This window comes from Pygoscelis adeliae, unplaced genomic scaffold, assembly GCF_000699105.1.
Source record: "Pygoscelis adeliae isolate BGI_AS28 unplaced genomic scaffold, ASM69910v1 Scaffold67, whole genome shotgun sequence".
NCBI lineage: Eukaryota > Metazoa > Chordata > Aves > Sphenisciformes > Spheniscidae > Pygoscelis > Pygoscelis adeliae.
Window position 1 is genome coordinate 2,254,571 of NW_008825271.1, and position 20,108 is coordinate 2,274,678.

At 38.9% G+C, this 20,108-nt stretch overlaps 1 protein-coding gene across 1 annotated transcript in view; it reads right to left on the reverse strand.

Annotated features, from left to right (window-relative positions):
* Nucleotides 1-20,108, reverse strand: part of CCSER1 (coiled-coil serine-rich protein 1) — a 670,454-nt gene that overhangs the window by 646,922 nt on the left and 3,424 nt on the right. The window contains exon 2 of the mRNA XM_009329761.1: nucleotides 17,602-17,789. Coding sequence (XP_009328036.1) covers nucleotides 17,602-17,789 — 188 coding nt within the window. The remainder of the gene's footprint in view (nucleotides 1-17,601; nucleotides 17,790-20,108) is intronic.

Genomic DNA, 20,108 nt, shown 5'->3' on the forward strand with positions numbered 1-20,108 from the left:
TTTTACTTTTGCTTAACCCACCCTCCCCCAAAAAATTTCATGCAGCATAGTAAAAAACCATAAAACCAATGAAAAGACTCAAAATATTCTGCAAAGTAAGATATTTAAAGACCTCAGTCTGTTCAACTGAAAAGAAAAGACCAAGAAGGTAGCTTTGTTTACAATTTACAAGCAGCTTTAATAGACAGACAAATACCAGGTACTAAAAGATGCTCTTAATTCTAGGTACAGAAGACAAACTGAGGCCTAATGGCTGGAAGTGAAAACACAGTTACCATTAATTTAGGGATTAGGTATGTTTTTTTTCAAATAGTCTTTGGTTTTGGTGTTTTGGTTTGTTGGCTTTTTAAAAAACAAAACAAAACAAAACAACTCACACCTTTGGAATAACCTAGCAAGTGAAAACGCAGCTGTTCCATGGCTTCATATTTTTGATACTCTTACTCCAATAGAACTCATTGTCTTTGACCCAGATAGGCTTTTAGGACATGTCCTACGCAAGAGGTCTAGCCAGGGGATCCAATGGTCCCTTCCAGCTCCAGAAATCTGTCAATCTTTTTTTCTATTGAAACCCGTGGCTACATATGTACCAAGAAGTTGTTTGATATCACCTCTTGTATACACATGAGCAAATACTCTGTTCTCCTCTACTCTGTGACTCCACCATCTCTGAAGTTTTGTCATACCACATGCATTGATATTTGGCTTCTGCTTGAACACAGCACCACCTCTTACCTTAGTAAATACAAGTACTGGAAAGAACAAAATAGTCTGGGTTTGGTCTAAAGATACTGTTAGTAAAAATAATTTCCAACAGTTTGTCTATGAAAAAAATGAGAAAATAGAAGGAATCTCAGGTAATAACACAGATAATTTTTTCTTCTATTCATAGATGTATATCCTTTTAATTTATACTCAGGAATATTGTTACATACATAGTCCTATTCAAGTTAATCTTTATTGTGAAGCCACTCACAAAAGTTTTGAAGAGTCAAACTTTTATGATTTCAGTCTTCCCTACATTACATATTGTTTGAACTTCGAAGTACAACCATTCCCTACAAATACCCATTAGCATGTAGCTTTTGTAACGCTAGTGTGCAAACCCTGTGTGTAGCAACAGCGTATCAAAATGGAACTCAGGTCTGAAATGAAATCCTAATTCATGTTAGGATCCGCTAATCCTTTCTGCTCACCTTGAATATGAAAATAACTTGCAGTACATCTGTACAAAAATGTTGCCTGAAGCTGCATCTTTCTACCTTTGAAATATGTAGAATGAATAAAAACTGAAATTTCTTTTGTTATTTGCCAAACAATTCTAAGCTTGAACAGAGCCCTCGATGGAATCTGCAGTATTTGTTTACCAAAAATAGAACACACACTGTTTGCCATCACAACACAGAGACAGAATAATGAGTGATGAGTTTGTTCACCAACTATTAAAACATGCAATAGTGATTAAAGCATCTGATCATCAAAAAGTTTTTACTTACCCATAGGAACATTGGCTTTTCTTTCCTCACAACAACAACCAGGCTTATGAACTATTTAGTTTTGGCAGCTTCATGCGTTAGCTCCAAAAAGGAGAGCTCCATTAAAGAAACTGAAACGTGCATTACAGGGACAACAGAGGATCCTAAAACCTTTTATCAGACACCCTGCTGCATGGAATTTTTTTTTAAATAAATATTGAACAACAGATATCTTTGAACTTCTCTAGTTAATAGACCTTACAGACCTCCTACAGTGCGGCAATAAATATGTCTCAAGAAATCAGTGTATCACTTCGTACCATTTAATAATGCCACAATTGCCTTTGTTATGCGGACTGTATAGAAGGGTGAATGCTATCCGAGAGCAAAACCATGCATTAATAGTGCCTTTCTTTCTTGTGTTAGTAAGCATGGCATCCCTGCTTCAGTTCTATTCTCTTCCACCTGTAGGTCCTTCCAGTAGACAGCTGAGTCCACTTAAAGCATCAAGTTCAGAATAGTTTGGCATCCAGTTTCCCAACTCAAGTTATTAAAACAAGAACTGCTGTGATTCATGAACCATGGCTGAATGGCTGACTATTCCTTTCACTTAAGTTCAGGATTTTTATTCATGTATTTTTATCTCTTTGAAATAAAAACCCCACAAAGACACCAACATGCTGAGATACAATGTCTCGTCTTATCAGTGCCTAATACAGGCGATGAAGAAGCTGACATACACAAATCCCCATCCTAAATCTGTCTGTTCTGAAGATTTCATTTGCACAAATAAGCTTTGTAGGTCACTACTCACTTCTCAATGGGTTATTTTACTCCTGATTTTGCATCTGGGCACAGAAAAGTAAGAAGGACATTTTACTTTTCCATTATTTTCTTACTTTAGAAATACCAAGATATATAAAAATATACGCGTATTTATAAATATACACATTCACAAGAAGTCAGGAACACTCTGTTTCACGTAAATGTACCAGTTCTCATCATACCTTGTTACTAAACTGTACTGTTTTAAGGAATTAACTTCTGCTTCCCTTCTGCTCTTAAAAACCTGAAAAGCAGTATGAATAGCTTGACAGCTTGTCTCTGAAATAGAGGTAGCTCTCAGTCATTGATGATGATTCTTGTTTGTTTAAGACATACAAATTTTCCCCCTGTGATCAAATCATAGAAAATAATCCTTTTTTTTTTAACCTCTTCTTCCAATAGTAAACTTTAGAAGTGATTCAGTGTAAAAACAAGTTAACCTACGCATTACTTTGTAGTTGATTGAGAACTAATTTACATTAAGTAGACATTGTGTTACATAAAACACACATCCTTAACGCGTGCCTGGGAGCAAGCAGCATCTGAAGCCCAGTCATGACTCTGTCTTAATTTCCTTTATTAATTTTTCATCCCACATAAACTTTAATGATTGCGCACGCTTCCTCTGGTATAGGAACAGGGAATACAAAGAACAACATCCCAAGCTATGGGGAAAGCAAAACTTCCCAAAAGTTACTTTCTCTCTGACAGAGGGGGAAAAAAAATTGTCCTGACTCCGTATCTCTGGTGATCAGTTTAATAGTGTAGGTGTGAACAAGGCATATGAATTAGGCATCTCAGAGAATGTTTGCATCACTATGAGGTGCACTTAATACCACACCACCAGCAGCAGTCAGTCTCTAATCTCCAGCACGAGGCTGTAGTTTGACATGCACTTCAAGTTAACAGTGATGCTAAAAAACACGTTTTCTCTGCTTGCCACCCTCAACTAGCAATTCCCCTATGCCCACATCACTCCCTCCAGCGTGGTGCCATGACTACGGTGAACCAAACCAGGGTCAATTGATCCAGCTGTTGCTTGGTTATTTTTGACCACAGAATTTTCTGACCAGCTGAAGCCCTAAAGCATAGAGTTAAAACAGTAAAAGTACAGTATGAATAAACAGGTGACACCACATCTTTTCGTAATTCCCTTAGAAATATCAACACATTAGATACACAGAATTCATTTCAGAAGCTTACTTTTCTATCTTCAGGTATATGCTCTCCTAGATACAATTCTGTCCATAAAACAGTTTGCGGTCTCTATTGAATGCTTGCCCCGCCCCCCATCTAAATCCACTTAATAGAGCCTCAGTCTTGTTCTGAAACTGCTCCTAAATCTGTTTTAATGTGTTGCATTTATATTTTTAGATATTGCCCTGAAGAATGCTATATCATTGAAGGAAACAATTCATCACATAAGCCTAAGGCATAAAGTAAAGAAAAAAAAAATATTTCCCATGTTATATGCCTGCAAACTAAGGAACACAAAGGGGAAGTCTAAACAACCGCTGTGAAAACAGCTGCACCTGGTGAATACCAGGTGAAAAAAGAAATATTGTGGTCTATTGCAAAAAGAACACATAATTGTCACATCAGAAAGGAGAAAATGTATCTTGTATAAAGACTTGAACTAACAAATTAAGGAAGATGTCCATGCTGGCGATGCTTTGTGATATAACTTTGATCAGAGTTAACACGAATGGAAGTTATAGGCATAAATCTCTATGAATCAAGATGCAAAAATATTCCTTTTCCTTTTTTCTTTCCCCATTTACAGGCTCAGAGAAGGTAAAGTGTTTCAAAAGAAAAGGTATAGCTTTGATAACAAGATCAAATTGCTTTCCATGTCACATCTGACCTTAAAGAGTAAAGACAAAAAATGACAATTTCTTATTCTCATCTGGAGGAAAAACTTTGTTAAAATGTGACTAAAGAAAATACAAGACGACTTATACTACACCATGCACACTGCCACACTTACAGGAGGAAAACTGCATTACTTCCCTCTTTCAGCTAAAATACCTGACAAGTTGTTGCCAACAATGCATATTTTACTGGCTGCCTTATTTTCCTCTGAACAACGTCCCTTAGAGGGAATATTCATAGAAAATAAGGCTAACCCCTGGATTTCAATATTTCAGGTAACAGAAGGTTACAAATTTTTCTTGGCAACCAGTTCTGTCAACTCTTGACCTGTTTAGTTCCCAGCTTCTTGCTCGATTCCTGCCTGACTTACAAAAATATAGAAAGCTTCTCCCCTCTCTCCAGCTCTTTCCACTGACCTTCTTCCCATCCTCTTAACTTCCAGAGCTCCACTAGCCCCAAATTTCCTCTAAACATCTGTCTTTCCCAATGCTTCATCGCTTCCTTTTCCACATTACCTGCAGTGAACTACCCCCCATACTTAATCCCATTTTTTTTTACCCTCGACCCTTCCTCTCTTATCATCAGCACTTTCATAATTGTCCCCATTTTCTGATGGGAACACAGCCCATCCTCCAGTAACCATTCTTTATCCTCCTCACTCCTCTCTGGATCAGGTCCTCACTTCCCCCACTCCCACTTCCTCCACTCCAGTAAGGAGTCATATTTCAAAAGTTGGCAAATTTACGAAGACAAAAGTCTGCCAGGGTAACAGTCTGCCAAGTCTGCAGATTTATAGAGACAATTTCATTTAACTAAGTGTTCCCTCCCACTATTTACTCATTTTACTTCGCACAACACAAGTTTCACAATGCTTATTTTGGCACAATTTCTTCAAAATATATTCTGAACACTTAAAATCTGATTTCAGGTTAGAGTAACTAAGTCAAAACTGGTGGGTTTTACTTTTATCAACTACAACATGCCAAAAAAAGATGACAGGAGACTTCTCATGCAAATGCCGCCTTCTGATTTTTGGAGCAGTCAAAACTAACCTCGTTTCCTTTGAAATACTCCAAAAAGTTATCCAGCGAAGAATCTTGTAGGAGTCATTTTTAGGAAACAACGCGAGTTCTGCTACAGTGCTGCCTGTTTTACAGGATCAGACATAACAGGGTGGGTATGTGGGAGTAACTTAAAACATGCGTATGAATAAAAAACAATTAAGTAAGAAAAACTGAAGCCCTTCTTTTTGTCCAAGATACCTGTCTGAGCAACAGAAATAGACTTTGGTGAGCAATCTTCCATTAGCCTTGGATTGATCAAAACTCCCCATCCCATTGCAGATGTTCAAGATCCTGAAGCAGGCTGTTACTAAACATTTTAACTCCCCTCCCCAGGTTTTCTTTGGTATCAAACACTGCATTTTGTAAGTATTGTGCAATGAATTGCTCCAGCTACTACTAACTACTACGTCTCAAGTACCAATGTTCCTCTGACTGCCAGTCAGCTCTGAATCATAACAGCTATCCAGACTGTTTATGTAACTATAAATCCTAGACAATTATCTGACACTAATATTCTTCAAAATCAAGAAAACTTCTCAAAGCACAAAAAAGCAAAATGTTTGTTTCTTTATCAATAATTCAAATACAGAAATACACATTCCTGTCCTGAATTTAAAGTGTGTTAATTTTAGAAAGGTTTGTGTTGTTTGGGGGGGGTTGTGTGTGGTTTTTTAATGAATACATCTATTCAGTGAGTTATGAAAATTTAAAGAGATATTAAGCTATTCACCAGGCCTGTTATTTCAATCAATTTTATTAGTTTTACTGAATGAATGCTATGAATACAGAAAATTATCTCTGAGGCAACAAAATGTGTTTTAACATCTCATTCCTTTCCTGAATGACATATTTTTGCCTATTCCTCTGTTAAAAGGTGAATTAACCTAGATAAGCATTCCCAGACCTAATTTCCATATATCAATCAGTAACATAGCATGCAGAATGTGATCCTGAGTCTTCAATGGGCTAGCATACTGTTGACTCTAAATCAGAAAACATTCTTGTTCTAAATGGCAAGCTTTTGGGGTCTGCAGCTAGTTTTCCAGCCGCTGCCATGTCCTTAACCCAGGGTTCACCTGGCATTGCCTCCAGCAACACACTGGCAAGACAAGAAGGACTGCAAACACAATGACTGAACAAGCGACAACAGCATTTCCATTTCTCACCCCATTACCTTCTTTTTATCAATCAAAGGGATCAAAGGCCTGGTAGAAGCACGCTACCCTGAATTTCTGTAGCCTGGGGGGAAAGCCACTGTACTTATTCTGAGTTTATTCTCACATAAGAAAAGAATACAAATATGGGAAAGCATTGCAGAATTCTCACCACAAGACGGTTCTGGGTCACACTGTTTGAGGGACCTACACAGCAGGAAATTATGTGCACAAGAAAGGACGGGAGCTAAATTAGTCACTCTACGAACAAGACCGGGGCAATTTTCAATTTTTATTTTCATAAAAACCAAGTGAGTCCAAACGACCTGTGAATCATTTGACCTACATGATGAAAAACCCAAGACACTGTTTAATTTGTGCTCACTAGTCATAAATTTCAACTTCAGTGAATTAGCTCTCCATTAACTGTCTCCCTTAGGGAAGTCATCTAGTGGTTTCTGTTTTCCTACTGCATGTATTATTTGCCTATGCTAACCTGAGAAGATATACCACAGCTGCAAAAATACTGCCACTGCTAAGGGCATCTTCCAAGATAAGAGACATGACAGTAATCTTCCAGTGCATAGGAGGAATTAAATTAAAATCATTTACCTCTTTTCCTTAAGAAGTACTTTCTGTTACCAATACTGGATAGAAAGATTTTTCCACTTAAGTATATTACTCATTGCATAAAGACCCCTCTTTTACTTAAAATTCAAGTGCAGTAATTGAAATACAGACATTAGATCAGCCACACTAGGTCACATAACCCTATAACCTGTCTCCACCAATGATAACTCTCAGGTTCCCCTGACCTGTCCCCCTTCTACAATGAGAAAGAGATCCCAGCATGCAAGCACACAGAGTTCATCAGGTTGTACTACCTCTTCTGATTCCTTCAGAAACACTTGTTAGGGTCCTGGTTGCCTCCTCCCCCCCCCCTTACACTTCTACCTTCCCATCCACCATCACAGCACGTCACAGGAACTCCCGGTCAACCACCTACTTTCTCTGGAACACCTGGTCCATACAGTAGGATGGGGAAATGTAAGAGGGTGTGTGTACACACGGTGATGATCCCAGTTCCTGTGAGTTTACAATTTCTTCCCACCCAGCATGTCTGCAGGCAGAGCATGGCTGGGCAGAGCCCACCGGCACAACAAATGAATTGAGAGTGCAATGGGAGGTGTCAAAGGAGCTCTGTTCAGTATTCCCTGCAGCTCCCTGTCCTTGCATTTCAATCTTGGACTCTCATCTCTTCCCAGTATCAAAGGGCTTTGAGCATCTGACATACAAGGGTGGTCATGGGGAGTAATGAAGACAGTCAGACGGCTCTTAGCAGTGCCCAGTGAATAGACAAGAAGGTGCAAACTGAAACACAAGAAACCCATGAAAAAGGTTGTGGGTTTTTTTTAAACCATAAAGCTAGACAAACACCCGGACAGGTTGCCAAGAGAGGTTCTGAAGTCTCTACCCTCAGAGATATTCAAAACCCAACTACACACGTCCCTGGGTAAATCCTAGCTGACCCTATTTTGAGCAGAGGTGTTGGACCAGACAATCTCCAGGGGTGCCTTCCAACCTCAGTGATTCTGTTCCTCTCCTACTACTGATTAATGTATTTTGAGAGTCAGTAGGGAGTACTGATGAGATTTGTCAGAGGAATGTTTAATCCTTGATAAATCCCTGACCTCTCTCACATCTCCACAGCATGACAGGCACTGAGCAGAAAGTAAAGGTCTTCACCACAAACAAGTTCTTTCTTTGGAGGTAGCACGTAGATGGTGACAAGCAGATTTTAGTAGCCCACATGCACAAACAGACTGAAGACCATAGAATGTTTTTTTTCAACAACACTGCATAACGATTTTGCTACAGTACTCGCCTGTACTCAGAACATGTTGTGCTTGGGGAAAATGTGATAATGAATAGGAAAGTAAAATCTAAAAGTCAAAATAAACTAAAAAAGAACAAAGCTGCTTTTGCTTGACAAATATAGTTATGTGTTTAAACAATACTGATTATTATTGTGTATTTTAACACATTACCAGATATTTCTGTGCAGAAAGAAATCTTTCCCTTCATATGGGAAAAGAAATACTTAAAAATAATATCAGCTCAAAAAGATGAGCAGCTTTGGAACAAGCTTTCTCTTAACATTAACTGGCAAAATTGTTTGGGGAATGTAGCGAGACTAGCACAGAAGTGTGTTTTGTTAGAAAAATCCATTAATTGGGTGTGTTTTACACTTACATTTCTGAGTCTCAATAAACAGCTAAGTATTCCAGAAAAATATGAAAACAGAAAAATAAACATAACACATTACAGAGGACACCTATCTGTAGTTTTAAAAGTCTAGTCCCCTGTAAATTAGTTCAGGCAATACTTACAGTAAGTACTCCTATGTTAGAACTTCAGAAGAAAATATCAGATATCCAACTTATACTGGTTTTGGCTGGAAAAGGGTTAAATTTCTTCAAAGTAGCTTGTATGGTGCTATGTTTTGGATTTGTGACAAAAACAGTGTTGGTAACACAGGGAGGGATGTTTTGGCTATTGCTGAGCAGTGCTTGCACAGCATCAAGGCCTTTTCGGCTCCTCACACCACCCCACCAGCCAGTAGGCTGGGGGTGCAGAAGAAGTTGGGAGGGGACATGGCTGGAACAGCTGACCCCAGCTAGCCAAAGGGATATCCCTGACTATATAATGTTGTGCTCAGCAATAAAAGCTGGGGGAAAGAAGGAGGAAGGGGGTTATTTGCAGTTACGGCATCTGTTCCCCCAAGTAACCATTACTTGTGATGGAGCCCTGCTTTCCTGGAGATGGCTGAACACCTGCCTGCCGATGGGAAGTAGTGAATGAACTCCTTATCGGGCTTTGCTTGCATATGCAGCTTTTCCTCTTCCTATTAAACTGCCTTTATCTCAACGCGCAAGTTTTCTCACTTTTACCCTTCTGATTCTCCTCCCCATCCCGCTGGAGGGAGTAAGCGAGCAGCTGTGTGGTGATGAGCTACCCACTGGGGTTAACCCATGACAGAACTAAAAGAACTAATTCTGTCCTATTTTCACTAGGTAACAACATAGCCATCCACTACCATGATTACTCTGGGATTTAAAATTGCTAATAACTCACTACCTTCTACCTGTATTAACATAACTCTATTCAATCAGAATAATTACTCTGATGTTAGAATAACAGTTTACCCTTTTTTGGACTAGAATAATTATGTCCTTAAAGAACTGCATAGAACATTATAGCATAAGTATTAAGTCACATCTAAATTAATTTCTGTTAGTTACTTGATCTCAAGAATTAATTCAAAGTGTCTAACAACTGCAATCTGATTTTTACAAGCTCTTAATATGTTAAGAAATGTATATTACACTACAGACATTAATTTCCCACAGGGTATTTAGCTGAAAAGCTTCCAGTTGACTTGACCTAAAAATCACAGACAAAATGCTTAAATCCCAATTTGCCATTACCTTTTTTTTTTATGCTAATAGTATGTGAAAGGCATTTTCTCCATGCTAAATTAAGAATATAAGGCCCAACTTACTACTTACCTACAATCAGCAGTTTATTCCTATTTAGATAGCACTGTTCAGCCTTATATTATCAAAGTAATCCTGACAGTTCTTGCTTTAAGTGGCTTCCACAGTTTCTTTCCACAAAGGAGCAAAACGCCAAATTCATTGCAAAAGGGGAAATTTTGTTACATTAGTACAAAGCTAGTTATAAATGAATGCTGTCAAGTCCACTTCACACGAAGGGTGAACCGCTGCCTTACAGGGTTTGCTTGAACAGTTCAATAAGAATTGATGTTCCTAAATATTCTCCCTTGAGAAGCCCAGCATAGCAGAGGAATTTGAATTAAGCAGAAATCCCGTAATTCAGTGACAGAACAAAATGTAACATCTATTTTAACTACGAAGAAACTTTTGTGAACACCACAGATACCAGAGATAATATATGTATAGCAAGTTAACAACAGATTGCAGTTATTCAGAGAAAACATAGCCTTGTTATTTCTAAAGAAGGTTGTGCAGAGGACATTAAAGGAGTGTGTGCATTTTGCATACCTGGTTCATATTTTTATAACAGTTTTGGTATATCTGAAAAAGGTTGGGTTTGGGTTTTTTTTTTTTGAACCTGAACTGAAACGCTGAGCTCTCAAATCCTCTCCATAACCTTTCATTCACTGCCTTTCCAGTGCAGGCTGTCAAGACAGCAGCTTATCTGCTGTTAAGACATTAATCATTAATGTGTCTCCAGTCTGTAGATGGAGAGTGTATCCCATAGGGTTTTCTCAAGCCTCTATAGGTCACATTTACAGGTGACAAAAACAACAACCTTCGGTTCCACTTCTAAGTCTACTGGTCACCCACTCTAACTCATAAACCATTCAACTCATGTATTTTCAATAGCATCTTCCACCTAATGTGTTGGCCACAGATTGCATAAAAACCTCAGCTTCCAAATGGTCTCAGCGTAGGCTGTAGGTATGAAGCAGAAGGTCAAGTCCATACTCAAGGAGAAAAAAGAAGGAGAAAATAATGTTAAAGCAACCTGGAGCAAATATGAAAATCACTTCAATCCTCTCTAGGCTAGCAGCCAACCTAGTTCTACCCACACTCAGTGCTTCATCAGACACCAGCAAAATATCACACTATTCAGCATAGAGAAGAGGAATGTGAAAAACATTTTAGCCCTTATTCATGTACATTCAGTGAAGTCCATGAGGGCACAGGATCCTGTTGTTTCTCTCATGATGTAGCAACTAGGTTAGAGCTGGTGCTTGATAAGACGACTTCTCAGGAAACATTAAAAATGAAGTCATTTGTGAGAAGCACTGATCACACTTTCATGAGTTGCAGATTTGGATACTGCTTCATAATGTATGACACCAAACACAACGATAGATTTGAATACAGTGGTTTGGATAATTGCTCCATCATTGCAAGTACCATTTCTGAAGTACGCTAGAAACCCGACTATTAATTGCTAAGTCACCTCAAATCACCTAGGAAACATAAACTAGGTACAGTTACTCACAGAGAATATCCAGGACACCTAACTAAAATTTAGACACCAGCTGCTAATTAGGTAATTATCACAAACAGACATTCCAAGCATGAGCCATAACACATTTCCATTAAAGTGACCTATTCTTTGCCTTTCTGCTCCCTCCAGAGATACACTAGGAATCTCAAATACTCGTAGTTAATATCTCTTTTGCTAGCATCTCATTATTTCCGTGTCAATCATTTACCTTTGTTATGTCCCCCCAAAGTTTCAGGCAGCTCTCTCTATACTAAATTAGTCAATTATTAATTTTGCAAATTTAATGTTTAATTGACATATTCAACCCCTCCCGTTATCAAATTGAACCCTGCAGTAGCCCATGAAGTATTACCCTGTATTCCAACATTGTTTTTTGCATATACTGTTCTTAATTTATATTGTAAATATATTTACTGAGATGTTAGGTACTCAGAGCATCCCCACATAATAAGCATAGTACAAGCATGAGGAAAAGGGGATTTTGCCTAAGTGTCAGCATTGGATGAATAAGCAAAAAAACCTCAGTAATACAGTACCGGCACGCATCTTGAAAAATTATCTTAGTTCAGTATCGTGTTGTTACTTGTAGGCAAGGCAAAAAAATAAAATGAAGATTGAGAAAGGAAATTAAGAAAGCTTTGTGGTCACTGCAGTTACTCTAGTGCATGACAGGCAGTGCAGGAGAAAACATGAATGCAACTATTTGACAGTTTGACAAGTGGGCAATGAAGACTTGTATCACTGTTAAAGCTAAGGGAAAAAAGCTGCGATGACCTTAGGCCATGAAAGTCCTTTAACTGGCAACAAGCCGTGTTATCTAATACATTGGAACCATGGGAAAGATGCAAAGAAAGAAATGGCACAGTCAAAGCAACAATCCGGAAAAATAAGTTGTGCAGCTCTAATTGGACTGACACAAGCAGGCAAGGCTGCCTTGCTCCAGGCAAAGGAGAGAACGATGAAGCACTGAGGGCAAGCACAAAAATTTTTACCTGCAAGGATGAAAACTTGTAGCTGGATTTAAGAAACTAAAAACAGGCAACATTTAGAGAAGATTCAAGTATGAGAAACCGAAGAAAGACCTGTGCTCAAGAGACTGCCCAGAGAAACAGGGTCCTGCAGAACAGAAAGGACAGTGGTAATGTTCACCCACTGAGACAGGAAAAAGCTGAAAAATTAGGTTTCTTTTAGTTATACAGCACATATGCTGATAGCCAGGTGTGGGCAAGGGAGCAGTCACAAAGACAGACAATTATTTTCTTTGTAAATAATTGCAGAGAGGGAGAAAGGCAAGTCTGCAAGAGCTAAACATAACCGGGCACTCTCATTCTACTAGATGTATGCAGTCATATTTCTAGACAGAGTAAAAACACATGTGCATACAGCACAGTGCAGCTCACGTCTTGAAGTTGTGCAGTGTGGTCTACAAGCTCCAACAATCCTCTGAACTTTTTTTTTAACTTGTAGTAACGTACAACTACTTTCATTCATATCATCCTTCATGACTATCAGGTTTTAATGACTGTAATTTCTTAGCATTTCAAAATCTCTATCAGCAGCTTTAAAAAAAAAATCAGCAATTTTTTTTTTTTTTTTAAACATTTCCTCTTTAGTACTGGTAAAGGTGATATTTAGGATAGTCATCTTTCCACATTAGCCACTACTATGAGAAGTGATGGATAATTTTGTTGCTCACACACACCCCTCAATTTCTACTGCTAATTCTAAGTACTGTAGCACATCAACTCTTTTTTCCTGCTGTCCTGTCTCCCAATCCTCTTAAAGGACTTACAGTGATTTGGGGGTCTGCTCCTATTTTTTTTCCAATGTGGTTATTCTAATTCTCTCCTACATTTCAACTACCCGGTTTTACGTTCTTTTCATTGGTGTTGCAGGGCTGCATATTTCAGGTCATTCAGGTTTTTTTACCATGCTGTTTTGCATTTTCTTTCTTTCTTCTTGCCTCTCTTACACGTGGAAAAGAAGAACCTCCTAGCTGGAGAGCACAGAGGTCAGCCATAGCCTCCGTCAATCTTCTGAGACGTAGTTAACTAGTCTATATGTTATGTCTAAATATTTAAAGTTGTAACTGATGTTGAAACATTTGAAAGACCAGAGTTTCTACAGCAATATGAATCTCTTTAAATTGCATCAGTATCAACCATGTTCATTTGAAAAGGGTCTATTTTACTGCACAGGCTAATCAACATTAAACTGCTCCAAAAAAACGTGTCCTGAATTGCAGTTTTCACCTCTTGTGTAACTATGTAATACTAAAATCTAAAACTATTTTTAGTGAAATGGTGGCATCTTGTGGCAGAAATCGGTCACTGCAAGAATGACGGATTTGAAACGGTATTCTGATTAAAACCACACATAATTAGTAATCTAAGCAGTTAAATCTCAAGCGTCTGTTTCAGTTCATTATTTACATGACTACAAAATTGGCAAATTTGCAGAGTTATTTTGAAAGACTTTCTTCTCTCCCTACATCTCGTTTATGAGTAGCATTGCTCTTGTCCAGATTATAAATTACTTTCAGCATCTCACAAGTGAGTTAATGCCACTCTTGGGGAAGGTGGTGACCATCTTTGTAGGTTTGATACATATTCTGGGTATTTAGGAGATCCACCTATCTAAGCTTTTATCTATCGCCTTCAAAAAGAGCACTGCAAATCATGCAAGAATACTCTGCTGAGCAAGTAGTTTAGGAGGAAGAACAGTTTCTCAGATGCTGGTCTTTTCTTCTTCTCATGTCCTGTGAAAATCTAGCATCCCCTCAGTTCTTCTGGCTCCTCACTCCCGCCAGCCCCTCAGCAGAAGCAGCCCACACTGCCTGCCAACAAGAAAAAAGAAGCAAGCAGGGTCTTGGATGACTTTCTTCAGTTTGCAAGGAATGGGTATGTTTCACTCTACAGAGCTGCTTCAGCGTAACACAACATCTGGATGATGCCAGAAAACTGGCATCCGCAGCTACCACCACCGGCTCAGTGCCGCAGAGCGGAACTGAACAGCAATGCTGCCCTCGTCAGAAAGGCCTCGGCAATCCCCCATGGACTTGCCATCCTTTAAACGCCTGCGGTTAATATTCTTCAAAAATTTAACAAAATGAATAGAGGTAGCCACAGAAGAATGACTAATGGTTTTCTAGGCATGCAAGAAAGTTAGGTTAAGGTTTTTAATAATACTTCGTTTACCAACTCCATTCTTTACCTAGTATTTATTCTTCATAAGGATCATTCACTGGTAACAATCTGCTACTGTGGTGTTAAACATTAATTGCTTGTGACAAGTATTTTGCGGGGGCCTTTTTACTATTATGCATTATTACAAACAATCAATTTCTTCAGTTTTTAATTCCTTTTCCTTCCAGGGAACTCCACTTATTCTTTTGCCTTCTGGTTGTTTGGAGGGGAAGAAGGGGGTGTTAGTTTTGGTTTTGTTTGCTTTACTTCTTCTTAACCCTCACTTTTTACTAAAAAAGCTTTCATCTAGCATTTTTCTTAACATATAAAGATGACATCCATATGCATTGGGGGGAAAGCAGGAATAATTTTACCTTCACTCATGACTATGCACAGTAATCTTGACGTAAAAGTTCTTGGTCTATGACTGTAATACAAATAAGCATGAGCAAACCCTTGTGAATTTGTGGACAATCTTGCTGATGGAAGTGAAAAAGAAATGTGGATTTCATACACAAAACATGAAGAGACTCAAATCACCCCCCACGCACACTTTGCTTACTTCCTGTTGTTACTGTGTTGTCACCTTCCCAGCCCCATCATTACTACAAGGCTAAATAGAATTAAGTGCTATGGCATCAGTCTAGTTGAGAGATCTGCCTAATAGCTTGGGTCTAACAACCCCAATAAGGTTTACAGGCTTGAGCCAGGGTAATCAGCTTTTTAGGGCAGGAACTACATCTGCGTAATGCTCTGTATGCCTACATGAAACAGCATCTTTAAATGTCATCATGTTCTTTCTGGCTTTGAAAAATAAGATGTTATTCACTGATATTTGGATGTAAGCTTCCTGCAAAAACAGAGAAACACACTACAACTATCTGCTTTAATAGCACAAAGGTTTCTTCTACTATATAGCAATTCTACCTCTTTATTTCTATGCTGTATCTCTGGGTGTAATAATTCAGTAGATTAAAAAAATAAAAAATCAAGGGGGTTTTGTTGAAATAAATTTTGCATTACTGTACTACTTCACCTGAGAAGTTGGCAAGAATCTAGAAACAAGAAAGACAGATGTATAAAATCTTCTCCTTCCTAAAATATAATTTGCCTCCTGCCCTTTCAGGTAGTATAAAATTAATCAGTGAATACTGATAAATCTGCACAATCTGATACTGCTAAGAAGAGAATAATCCTCTCATTGAAGTGTAGGTAATCCAATCTGTCCAGGTTACATAAAGTGAGTGTACGGACAAGCGTTTCTGTAAAAGACATCAAGTAATTCCATTTTAGCTGAGTGTTTTTAGTGACCATTGCTTCAGAACACCGGTACACTGGAAAATCTGTTGTGCATTGGCCATACATAGTAAGAATGTGCTTGGTACTGATGTAATTTTCTCCTGCCATCCACAGCAGCATTTGTGAGCCCAGCCACAAAGGAACGTTTGGATAATACATTCAGATACATGGGTAAGATTTACGAAGACAAAAGACAGATTTCACATCCTCTTGAGAAACCCCCAAACCCCAATTTCCCGCCACAGTTTCCATAAGGCGATTTCACACTAAATCAGATCCTTCCGTGGGGACCTATTTTTAAGCGACCAGCCAGGAACTAGTATGGGCGAATCTCACAGAGGAAGACAATTTTAGTCTTCCTTCACTTCTCAGATGAGAGAGAAGATGTTACATTTAATGGCAGCCAAACCAGCACACAGTCATAAAGTTGTCTAAGTAATGGTATGAGTTGTCGAGTTTTTATATTAGCCTGCAAAACTACACCAAAAGAGCACGTAACTGGAAATCTAACATCAGTTTGCACCAATCAGTTTCACATCTCTGAAAAACTGCAAAAATTCTCTCTTACAAAAGGCAGTTGTGTTTACATCTGAGTCTCTCAGGGATGCGTTTGGTCCTGCATCACTGTAACATACTAGCTATTACGTAAACCTGAAAAGGAAAAGCCCCTTTATTTATACATCTGTTTAGCAACTCTAGGCAGGGGTAAGAAACTTGGAGCTTTTTGCTTTCTATGGAAAGCTGTTTTCAGATATGGGTACAAAATGAATCCTCTTTTCTTCAGCCAGCATGTTGAATAAAATATTTCAAACTAATAATGGCCATAAAACTTGTTTTAGTGATTCCCATAAACTAAAGAGTAGATGCCATTGCTCTAGATGTTCAGTCTTAGCATCATCTTTATTCCTCTCACTGGAGAGCGCATGCGTAAGCAAAAGTTACACTCATCTTAAAATGTTTATTCTCACTGGCTATAGGAAAGCACAAACTTGTCGGTCAGTCAGTTCCTTCTACTATTGTTTCACTAGCAGGGGTTTCAAAAGCACTCTCCTGACGTTATCTGATCTGTCTTGGCTTTTCCAGTCCTTGGGATCCTCAAGGGTTCTCAGAAGAGATCCTTTCCTCTCCTCCTTACCTTGTGCTCAGAGTGAAAGCATTCAAACTTGTCACCAGTCTCAAAAGGGATTGCTCAGACCTTTCAAATGAGCCTCCTTACAGACAACTTCCTCTCTATCTAACTTCTGGTCTGAATCTCATCTCACTCATACCAGACATGAGTCCATGAAATAACTAACACAGTAATAATAAAATGTTGCCACAGAGTAGCCCGCTGTATTTAACCTCAGATATAGTCATACAGAATTTTGCTGCAGTTCCCTCTCCCAGTATTTTTCTCCCAGGCAAATCAGCAAAGCATGACAACAAGAATCTCTTCCCAGAAAGTATGCAAACCTTTTCACAATGTCACACCCTGAAAAAAATACTTTTAGTATTTGTAGCTGAGCCTGGATCACATTTTGGAAGCCTGAGACAGCTTTTCTCCCTGCCCCCTGGTCCCCCCGCCTTATTACCATCCATTACTTGTAAAGCTGCTGCTTCTCATTACAGTTACACCAATCACAGAAAAACAAAAACTTACGCATATGGGAATAAAACTCACCATGCTGTTCATTTTTGAAGAGGATGAGCTTGCTCTCTGCTTCCGTAGGCTGTTAAGCTCTTCCATATTTCCATCCTTTGGTTTTATGATCAGCCGACTGCCTCCAGCAGTACCTTCTGAAGAGGATCTCAGTCGTTTCTCAACAAATCTGCCTTCTCGGTATGGACTGAAGCTATTGACAAGATCAACTACAAATAGAGAAGCAATCGGCAATCATTACAAAGAATTACTCCGACAAATATTTGCTTAATGATAACACTGCTTTGCTTGAAATGCTTACATTGAAAGGCAATCGCATAAGAGATATTCTGCAGAAAGCAGATCCTGCTTACCTAGATAAAAGTGTCACCTGGGCCACCAGTTCACTGTTCAACCTTCAATCACTAGCACACTCAGCACACTACAGCCCAGTCCACAGCTCCTCACAGAATGCAGAAGGATCTTTGATCCATCCTTTCCCTTCTCCCCTTGTTTTAGGACACTTCCAAACCGCTGTCCAGTAAAATCCACCAGAGAAACTATCGCTGGTCCACTGGTGCCAAAACCCAACCTGCCTTACCCTGCGCCCCAACACAAGCCTAGGTTTTGTAGGGCCAAGTAACAGCTTTGTTACCACTGCATAGGACAGGGATGCACGCTGGTTTTGGTTTCTGTTTGGCCTTCCTAGCTCACCTCTGCATACACACCCTCCAAACCCAGCCTGCAGCCAGCAGGCTGAATCCCAGTCCCCAACTCCAGTTAAAAAATGAGACATCAGAAAAGAGGAAGAAAAAATTACATTTTGAAGTGTTGGGGCAAAAAAAAATAATAATATAATAAATGTAACACACAAAATCTTATCTTCTTTTGCCTTTTGTGAGAGAACAGTCATTTTCTCTAAGACTTTTCAAAAAAATCCGTATCACACAAGGATATATAAAGGTATACTAAGAAATACATGGCACATCAAACCTGCTCATACATTAATGTCCCGTTCACGATGCTATCTGTAATGGTATCAGCTATGAGACCAGCTACAGGAGAGAAAATATCTATTACTAAAGAAAATGCACAGAAATATTTTGCATTCACACCTGGTTTTAAATACTGTTTTAGCAAAACCAAATGTTCAAACCAGTCTCTCTGTAACAGATATAACTACTTATAACCATATCTTACTGAATGCCACGTAAGCTTTTTCTATATTTGTTTCATTTCCTATGGCAGGATTTTATATCTTTTTCAATGGTTGCTTTGTATGCTTGGCCAGTTTCTAATTTTAAATACATTCTTCACCACACAAGTGAGAAAAAAATTGCATTTTGAACAGAACTATAAAACCCTAACAATTAATCATCGACTTTTATAAAGTGCAGTGTTAGCTCTAGTGTTTCTGTGAACATGAATCCCATTTACAAAAATCTCTCTATCACAGTTTCAAATCCAGTTAGCTGCCTTCCAGAAATGGAGGTTAAATATTCAGCTGCCGATGCATGAGTTTCAAATGCACTGTGTATTTCTAAACATCTTGCCAAGCTGCTCACTTGCTGTTCTGCAGTACACTCTAGTAAGTCAGATTCAAAAGGATGAGCTCATTCACAGATGCGCCAATGTGGCAAGGAACACCAACTCAGTGCTCAGGACCAGTAACATACATAAACGGATATATTTTTTCTTCCAATTGACCATGGTTCTGAGGGAAACAGGTCCCTTCTGGTGAAAGCTAATTTAGTGGATTAATTACCAAGCCTTGCAGTGACAAATAATTCAAAAAGCAAGATTGCTTTTGATTGCTTATAATCTACATGCCTAGATAAATGTCCAAGCAAAACGATGGGTACCAATTCATATGAGTTTACACTCATCCATCTTCTAATACAAACACAATAAATGCAGTCTTGTTAACTCTCACAAATTTTGGCCCACCAGATATGCCTCAGGATTATGCAAGAAAGCACCAGTCTTTAGGTTGGTTTGAGAAAATAAACTGTCAGACATAAATGTCTTCTGACAGGTGTCCTTCACTCAAGGGCCTCGTGCTTTTATTCATCTGCATGTCTATAGACTGGGATTTCTAGGCACAGCCTTTCCACTTAATCTTGTTAATATTTTCAAATTCCTTTTCGTAAGCTAAAGATCCAGTGTGAAATTTAGATGTTAATTAACTCTCTCTGTTTCATAGATTACATAATGAGAATTTGCACAATGTTTATTTAGGGCAACAAGAGAAGATTCTATAGGTACGTCGGGGATAAAAGGAAGACAAGGCAAAATGTCGGCCCTCTCCAGAACGAAATGGGAGACCTGGTTACCCAGGACACAGAGAAGGTGGAGGTACTCAATGACTTTTTTGCCTCAGTCTTCACCAGCAAGTGCGAGCCTCACTGTCCAAGCCACAGAAGGCAAAGGCAGGGACTGGGCGAATGAAGAGCCGCCCACTGTGGGAGAACACCAGATTCGAGACCATCTAAGGCACCTGAAGGTGCACAAGTCCATGGGACCCAATGAGATCCATCCGCGGGTCCTGA